Source organism: Salminus brasiliensis, chromosome 5 (assembly GCF_030463535.1).
Source record: "Salminus brasiliensis chromosome 5, fSalBra1.hap2, whole genome shotgun sequence".
NCBI lineage: Eukaryota > Metazoa > Chordata > Actinopteri > Characiformes > Bryconidae > Salminus > Salminus brasiliensis.
Genome location: NC_132882.1, coordinates 9,001,167 through 9,010,509, shown reverse-complemented (window position 1 = coordinate 9,010,509; position 9,343 = coordinate 9,001,167). Strand labels below are relative to the sequence as shown.

Below are 9,343 nucleotides of genomic sequence, written 5' to 3'. Positions count from 1 at the left end.
TAGAAGTGCGAACCGTGGTGCTTTGCCATCAGCACCCGGAGTCAGAGAGAGCACAGTAGGCCATGCTGTCTGCCCTCATTACTCTTAAGTGATGTCGACCGGGACAGGCATCTCTTAGCTGGTGTGGTAGACCCTGGGACGTCACGTTATCCCTTCGAGTGTGTCGGCTGGCCGGCAACCCCACATTGGCAGCAGTTTGAAAAAGGAGCCGGTGGCTGGCTTTGTATGTATCGGAGGAGATGCTCCTAGTGTCTGGAGCAATGCTAGTGCATTAGGAGTTATCAACGAGTGGGATATTTGGCATAATTGAGTGAAAAGGGGGAGAAATGTGACACAAATTTATGAAGAGAAGTGCTTTTACTGGAAACTCAAGTGAAATGGACTTAAATAGGATGTAGCACTAAAGCAAAAGTGAATTAGAGGAACGTCTAGAAGAATTAGGTTGACCTCTGCCTCACAGCACACACACACTGATACTAGGATAGTGTAATATATTTGGATAATAGGTGGCCACCTCCTTTACCCCCCCACCACACTCACACACACTCACCTCAAAAGCCAGCTCAGAGCAGCTTTAATCAACTGGTTGATAATCGCTCTATTAATCAGATTTGCCTGTACTTCTGAACTGGTTACACCACCTCACCGGCTTAATCAATGCTCCAATCCCATTACAGCAGGAAGCTGACCAGGAACCAATGTAGGTCACAGACCTGGGCATGTTATCAGCTCTGTGAAAGGCAAGAGCTTCTGGACAGGTAAAGTTTACTCTGTGACAGACCTTCTGGCATCGGTGTAGACCTGCTGTCCCTCCACTGCCTTAAGCCACAGTGTGTTGCTGTGTAGACTATATTGCTCAGTCTAATCAGAGTGTGCACACTTTATATGAACTCATTTGCATAGACGTAACGTAAAGATACAACACAGATTAGTATGATCATTTGAACACGATTACTGTTATATACATTTATATATATACACACAGTTTACAGATATATACATGACAAAGCATAATGAAAAGTAATTTAACATTTACAGTATATTTACACTGCAAGACCTACATGGGATCATTGAAAATAAGAGAAAATAATATCAGACATATGAATGATGTTGCATAATCATTTAGAAAGTGATTCTAAGTGATTCCTGCTTGCTTGTGAGGCAAATGTGTGAACGCAAGACTGTCAGATTGTGAGAGAAATGGACAGAAATGTTTTCAAAAAAATGTTCCAAGTCAAAATAGTGCTCATGGAGGCTCATATAAGCATGATAATGTCCTTTGAGTAGGTCAGGTTCAGTGACGTTCATCACCAATATAGTGTAACACATATGAGGATCCATAAAGTAGAACTTGACCAGCAACTCTGGTCACTTGCATCACACATCGCAATGAAGACCTGAGAAAGAGAGAGAGGGAGAGAGAGAGAGAGAGAGAGAGACAGGGAGAGAATAACATTGAACAGGCACCCCCAGGTGACAAAACACTGCGCTGCAATGGAAATGCAGCCCTTTTATTAACAGCCTAGGTTAAACAGCCTAGGCCAAAAGTCTTATTAAAAGCCCCACCAGTTTGTACAGAAGTCCCTGTAGTTACTGTGTAATACAACTTAGTGAGAAATAAGCCTTATAAAATAGAAAAAAATACATTTACTGCAATTAATAACTATAAATAATTAGTTAATAAATAATTGTTAGTTCAGTGCAAGGCTTTGAGTGAACCAAGAGTGACTCATGAAGAATTACAGGCCTTTATTTTAGACACAAGACTGAGCAAAACCAGCCAGGCTGAATCAGACAGTTGTTGCACATTTTTGCATATAACCCATAGCTTTAATTACTTTTATTTATTTTTACATTTTTATCTTTATCTATTTTTCCCAATATGGTACTGATAAACCCACTCTAGCACTAGCAATGCTCCTGACCCTAGGAGGGTAAAGAATTAACACACGTCTCCTTCAATACACAGCAAACCAGACATCGTCTCTTGTCATTCTGGGAGGAAAGGTCTCCATGCATGCGAAGTCTCTAGCTCTACCGCACCAGCTAACAGACCCCTGTTCCAGCCAACATCGCTTTAAAGGGTTGAGGGGAGAGAGCAAAATCAAAATCCCACCCAGAGAGAGCCCGGCCAGTTGTGCTCTCTCTGACTCTGGCTGCTGATGCAATACGAAATGGCTCGGCATTCAAACTTGCCACCCCTGGGCCTTGCATTAGACCACTGAGCCACTATTAGCCTGGCTTTTATACTACCTTAGGCAATGTCATTCACCTCTATTTATCTGTATCTGGGCAACAAACAAACCGTACATAGTGATTGTTGTGATTGAGTTAGCTTAACCCTTTCCAAAGGTCTCCAGGAGAAAGACCAGTACTGCATCCAACATCTAGTTAATCAGTCCATCATTAAAGTAGGTGAGGTGAGCTGCTGGTGGAGTCTAGAGTTCACAGAGAAGTCAGGATCATAACCTGTGATCTAACTGTGTTCTTCTAACCAGCGTATCCATATTGTTCCTCAAAATTGAGTGATGATTTTCAGGGCTTCTACAAAAACACTCAATGGACGCCTTTCAGTTCATGATCTTTATGGATTTCTGCTCATTCCCAAGCCTTTCCATCTGAAATGCAGCCAACAGTGGTTCAGTATTGTGTACAGTACAGGGTACAGCAGATAGCAGGGATGGAAAACTGTTCAGGTGGCCTCTGTGAGGTGTTGCCTCAGCTGTTATCCAGAGACTACAGGGATTATTAGCTTAGCTGAGAGAATGAGCAGAAGCACTGTGTCATGTTCGCTGGCTATTCCTTGCTAGATAGGGAACATATGGTGTGGAGAAATTCCTCAGAGCAAACTTATTAATGTGATTTGTTACACCACACAGGAGTAACCACATACAATACTGCCATAAAGCACCAGTGCATGTCTTCCTACAGCAACATACAGCTCTATATACACTATATGGACAAACGTTTTGGGACACCCGCTTATTCGTTGTTTCTTCTGAAATCAAGCGTTTTAAAAAAGAGTTTATCCTGCTTTTGTTGGAGTAACTGTCTCTACTGTTCTCTCTACTAGGGAAGAAGGCTTTCTACTAGATTTTGGAAGAGCATTGCTGTGAGGATTTGATTGTATTCAGTGACCAGAGCGTTAATGAGGTCAAGATGCTGGATGAGCACCACCCCACTTCATCCCCAACTTCCAAACTCATCCCAGAAGTATTGGATGAAGCACCATCCATCACTCCAGAGGACACAGTTCCACTGCTCCACAGCGCAATGCCAGGGGCTTTATACCCCTCTAGCCCACGCCTGGCATTAGGCATGGTGCCAATATGTACATGTGTATCTGTTGCAGAGCCTAATTCTATTTGCAACACTTATCTACAGCTGTGTGTGTTTGTGTGTGTGCATTTGCACATCTGTATCAACAAAGGGTGCAACTTAAAGTAGCTGAATGCATGCATTAGAAGGGGTGTCCACAAACATTTGGACATATAGTGTGTTTTATATATATGAAGGAACGTTAAATTGATTATTATGTCAAAGGTTTTTTAGACCTTCAAAAGGCTCTTCACACTGCAAACATGGTTCCTTATGGATCCAAATGTGGTTCTTCTATGGTCTCGTTCAAAGAACCATTTGAAGTACCCTTGTTTTTAAGGGTGCATCAACATACATAAAAGTCCTTCCCAGTAAACACGCAAACTAACATACTCACTTCAAAATGTACTTGAATCCAGAGCACTTGATGTCATATGAGAGGGAATAAATCTCATAGAGCGTGGCCTTCACTGTGAGACAGCCCAGAAAGTCCTTTGGATTCAGCTTGTACAGGTCAAAGCTTATCTTGGCGATTTCATTTCTCCTTGGCTTCCTGAAGCTTGTCAAGGCCTGTGAAACATGTTTGTAATGAAATGCAAGCATTCAGTATGAGACAAAAAAGGTAACTAAGTCTGGCAAGAGATGTTTAACTACAGGGGCCTTTTTCCTGGAGAGAAGTGCAAAATCAAATAGGCACAGTGCGCCCCCTAGTGGCAGAAGAGCAGCACATCTCCAGTCTGTTTCACTCCTGCTTGAGGTACAAAGTGTTTGGCAAGATCTAACTAGAGCACAGTTGAAAACTGCTGTTGCATCACAGCTGAAGGTTATGCAGTGTGTTTAAGCTCAGAACAATAAAACAGCATTGTGAACAATAGAGGATACAGAGGTTTATTTGTGCTATTGCCCTTAATCCTATTTAGGGGAGCAGCACCCAGTTTTTGGAAATCCAGCTCCTTTGTTTTTTACCAGTGATTGTGTCAGTTTAAAAAATCCCAAATGCTAAACCTTTCGTTACATAATATAACAAGGCCAAGTCATGACATAATTAGAATCTGTTGGCTTTTCTTTACATTGTGTCTGAATGTTATAACAAACTGACCAATAGAAATGCTCCAAAATGACCTGGAATAAAATATTTCCACACTGACGTCTTTTAAAAGAAGAAGGGTTTTTTACTTCTCCTGTAGATTACATTTTGGTAATACAAGGGTTTTTGCATGACAGTGACAATATGAATAGATAGGGTCAGCGGTATCTCAGTGGTTAGAGAGCTGGGGCATTGACTACAGGGTTGTGGGTTCATTACCCACATCTGCTAAGGAGCCACTGTTGGGTCCTTGAGCAAAGCCCTTAACCTTCTTTGTATCATGATAAGACTTTAGGGTCAGTGGTGGCTCAGTGGTTAGAGAGCTGGGGCATTGACCACAGGGTTGTGGGTTCATTACCCACATCTGCTAAGCTGCCACTGTTGGGTCCTTGAGCAAACGCCTTAACTTTCTCTGTATCATGATAAGACTTTAGGGTTAGTGGTGGCTCAGTGGTTAGAGAGCTGGGGTATTGACCACAGGGTTGTGGGTTCATTACCCACATCTGCTAAGCTGCCACTGTTGGGTCCTTGAGCAAGGCCCTTAACTTTCTCTGTATCATGATAAGACTTTAGGGTCAGTGGTGACTCAGTGGTTAGGGAGCTGGGGTATTGACCACAGGGTTGTGGGTTCATTACCCACATCTGCTAAGCTGCCACTGTTGGGTCCTTGAGCAAGGCCCTTAACTTTCTCTGTATCATGATAAGACTTTAGGGTCAGTGGTGGCTCAGTGGTTAGAGAGCTGGGGCATTGACAACAGGGTTGTGGGTTCATTACCCACATCTGCTAAGCTGCCACTGTTGGGTCCTTGAGCAAGGCCCCTAACTTTCTCTGTATCCTGATAAGACTTTAGGGTCAGTGGTGGCTCAGTGGTTAGAGAGCTGGGGCATTGACCACAGGGTTGTGGGTTCATTACCCACATCTGCTAAGCTGCCACTGTTGGGTCCTTGAGCAAGGCCCTTAACTTTCTCTGTATCATGATAAGACTTTAGGGTCAGTGGTGGCTCAGTGGTTAGAGAGCTAGGGCATTGACCACAGGGTTCTGGGTTTACACCTGCTTACTTTATGTGCTTCTTTTAGTATCTAGATTGTATCCTGATGAGATTTTAGCCACAGGCATTTACACTGGGTAGTCAAATGCCTCTCTGGTTAGTCAGACTGAAATACGATCACTGTGGGACAGAATATGCAGATTTGCTCATTGCACAGCAATTATTACCAGTGTTTTGGTTGTACTGTGAGAGATTTTGGATGGTGATGCATCCTGATGAGACTTAACATGTGGCTCAAATGCGTCTCAGACCACATCCTGAACTGGTTTGAGAAATGGAATTTGTTTCCAGTTAAAATCTTGAGTCTTGGGTGCGTTCACACTTGCATTCTTATGTGATTCGGCCTTATCCAGATATAATCCGATACTCAAGATGCGTGAAGAACAACAGGTAGAAGATATTAGATAAGAATTCAGGGCATGTTTACTTGTGAGACCACATGCAGTATGGTCTTACAACACATTACTGACGACAAGGAACTCTTAATTTAAGTGCCAGAAGCTCAGTACTGCCACTGGATAACAATTCAGTACTTTTAAATCTGTATTAAATGAGCTGGCATCAGTGTGACTCTTCTGTTTTGGATGTATTTCAAATTTTGTATTAATGAAAAAGAAATGGATTCTGCATGCAGTCTAATATTCATTGTCCCCAAAATGATCAGTGCTTAATATTTGCCATAGCACAGTGTAGTGTCAAGCATTGTGATTCTACAGTATTGAACTTAAAGTTCTGGTACTGTGGTACTGTGGCAGCTCTACTCCTAATATCACATGGGAACTGGTGCCATCTGCCATAACTGCACAGTGATTTATAATGGTTGCACTGGTGTAATGAGAAATAACTGGTTTAATGAGGGGTAAATATGTTCCACACCAACCCCACCTGAACATCATGTCATCATATTTGATTATAAAGTGCACATCATTTCTAGAAGAATAAACCTAAGCCAGTTCTGTCTTCCGGGTTATTTTTTAAGCAATATGATGTACATGCTTAAAGCAAGTAATGCACTTTTTTACTGTACAGGGCCACAGCTTTACTCCTTCAATAACAGCAGTATCTGAAATGTGTTCATAGAGAGATGTGCTAACCCTAGTGCTGTCTTAAGAGTCAGAAAATAACCTGCTACTGTGTTTAACAGCAGAGAAAAAAAAAACTAAATTATGTTTTCCTGCTTGAAATTGAATTCTCCAGCACTGGAGAATGTGGAACATCGACTTTGTCCTTCATTAAAAAGCTATACCATAAAAGCAGACCCTGACCTTTTTGTTTTTTGACCCATATGACAAGGAGGAGTGTACAGAATGCTAAGACTACACAAGGATTAAGGGCTCTACCTGTGGGTTCTGGGTCCATTCCTCTCCTTTCTCCAGCACCATGAAGAGAGTGTTGGGTGGGAGGGAATTAAAGAAAGCCTCTGATTCCACCACCGTCCCGTCCTCTTCCAGCACCAGCGTCAGCAACTGGTAGGTCAGCAGAAAGGAACGGGCAGTCTGCCGAAGGAGATACACAGGAAGACATAACTCAGAGCTCAGGTGCACAATTCTGCAGGTTATCAGGGCTGGATGTTCTTTATAGACTAGAATTAGCCTGTGAAGATCATACAGGGCAGCTGCTTAGTGCATATACTCAATAAAGACAAACAAGAAAAAACAAGATTCAGGAATGAATCAACCTTCTAGACATAAAGTCAGACACCTAACAGAAATACCTGATCACAGAGGTAGACAATATCCAAACATCTTTAACCCCTTAATATGGTAAATTGGTTGCTTATATTGGACCTGTAATGCTTCAGATATACTGCTGGATATTCACAGTGACGGATTTGTAGCCTTTATTCGGGGTTAAACAACCTAATGCTATTACAAACTTTTATTACCATAGTAAAGCCCCTCCAGTTTGTACAGAAGTCCCTGTAGTTACTGAGTAATACACCTTAGTGTTTAATAAGGGGTTAAATACACACACCTCATAACTGGTACATATCTATAACAAAATCTATATAAATAATATATGTGATAATTAAAGAATTTTCTTGAATATTGATTAAATAATATATAAATTAAAAGTGATATATAATAAATGATAAATGGCAAATAAATAAATAACAATTAACATCAAGTCAACCTTCTAAAGCACATTTAAATAAATCAGATGTTAACCAAACTGCATGCTGTGTATGATTTCTGCTCCCTGACAGAGTATATATGGTTAAATAATTTAGTGTTCTATATGTTTTAGTTTCTTTAAATGACTGAGACATAATTTCCTAATAAAATTATATAAACCAAATAAAAAGTGTTATTTAATTTCCTTCTCAGACAATTATTCGATTTTTGCTAGATCAGGCTTTACATGATTAAAGTCATGTGCAAAACCCCTTCAAAAAAACACCCAGCCCAACATCCAGTGACTCCAAACCCCAGTCCTGGGAGATGTCCAAGCAAAGCCAAATATTATAATACACTCTAGCTGTGGAGAGACCCTGTCTGTTGGCACTGGGAGAATAAAACATGCTGGGACTTTTCAGGGCCTGGATTTGGACACGCCACCACTATCTGACCTGCAGTTATCTTTACCTTTTTCAGCAGGTCGTTCAGGGAAATGGCCACCAAAACGTTGGTCCTGAGGCGGCTCTGGGTGCAGACTCTGTAGGGCCGGGGCTGCGCTGGGGGCAGCATGCGCTGAGCTATCACTGAATGCATGGTGGACACCGACCTACAGCATGACCACAGAAGAAGCTTCAGTGACAAAATCACACACAAACCACAGGCTCAGAAGCTACTGAGATATAACCATATATAACCAGATATAACCAGGGTGTGAAAGTTTCATTCACTTATGTTGCAATACTTCAGTCATCATCTACACTCTTAAGAATAAAGGCACTGCAAAGGGTTCTTTAAACGATGCTGTAGAAGAACCATGTTTGGTTTCATGAAGAACCACTGTTGTAAAAGAGAACCTTTGAATCAGTGAGCATTTATATCAATGTCTTTAAACCCTTTACACATTTCTTTACACACTCCTACAAAAAGTTCTTCTATGGTATCACCCAATGAACCATTTGTAGCACCTTTATTTTAAAGAATCTATGCAAGCCAGAAGCAGAAAGCAGTTCTCCAGAAGCTGGTGGTGAGCTGATACTGTACGTCATGCTGAACAATCTGGTAACAGTCTGGTAACTTGTTTGTGCACACATTACCCACACAGGGTATGTCCACAGGTAACCCAAATGTCCAACCAAGAGCACAAAGAGATCTTACCTCTTTATAGGTGTTGGAACCAGGGTTTTAGCGTATTCCATACTTGACAGAACGGCAGGAAAACCAGTAAACATAATTGATCAAAGTCTGTCTTCTGATCTGTCTTCTCCAGAGAAACAGTGGCCTTTGAGCCTGTCCACCACAGGAGGGCTTTATATGAGATTACTGAGGGCACATTGATCCCCTTATATTAAGCTGATACCACCCGGTGACGAAAGAGGAGAGTTGGAACCCATTTCCAGTTTGAGGCATGGGATAAATCCTTCTGGGCATGACTGGCTGCACAACTGATGTCAACAGACAAACACAGATCAATTCCCAGGCTTGAGCTCACATACCTTCTGACTAATGGCCATTTTAAAATGGACAGCCTGCTGACCGTCCCTAGGGACTGTTAGTAATAAGTGTTAGTTTTGGGTTTTAGTGTTTGTATATTTTGTTAAGGTTGAGTCTTGTTATATATTATAGATGAATGTGGTTTTCAGCAAGCAATTTATATGTGGGCCACTTCTTTGACTTGAAAAAATATATTTTTAACGTAATTTAAAGTTTAAACTTAGACCATGTGAATGTTAATCAAGGTATACGTAGTAAATTATTTTTTAATCACATTGTA

At 41.4% G+C, this 9,343-nt stretch overlaps 1 protein-coding gene across 1 annotated transcript; it reads right to left on the bottom strand.

Moving 5' to 3' along the window:
* Positions 1 to 1,294: 1,294 nt before the first annotated feature.
* Positions 1,295 to 8,801, bottom strand: cidea (cell death inducing DFFA like effector a). The gene is made up of 5 exons (XM_072679149.1): positions 8,728 to 8,801; positions 8,041 to 8,179; positions 6,796 to 6,951; positions 3,716 to 3,888; positions 1,295 to 1,397 (listed from the first exon to the last, which is right to left on the bottom strand). Exons 1-5 carry the CDS (start codon positions 8,799 to 8,801, stop codon positions 1,295 to 1,297), a joined length of 645 nt encoding a protein of 214 aa, XP_072535250.1.
* Between the last annotated feature and the right edge of the window lie 542 nt (positions 8,802 to 9,343).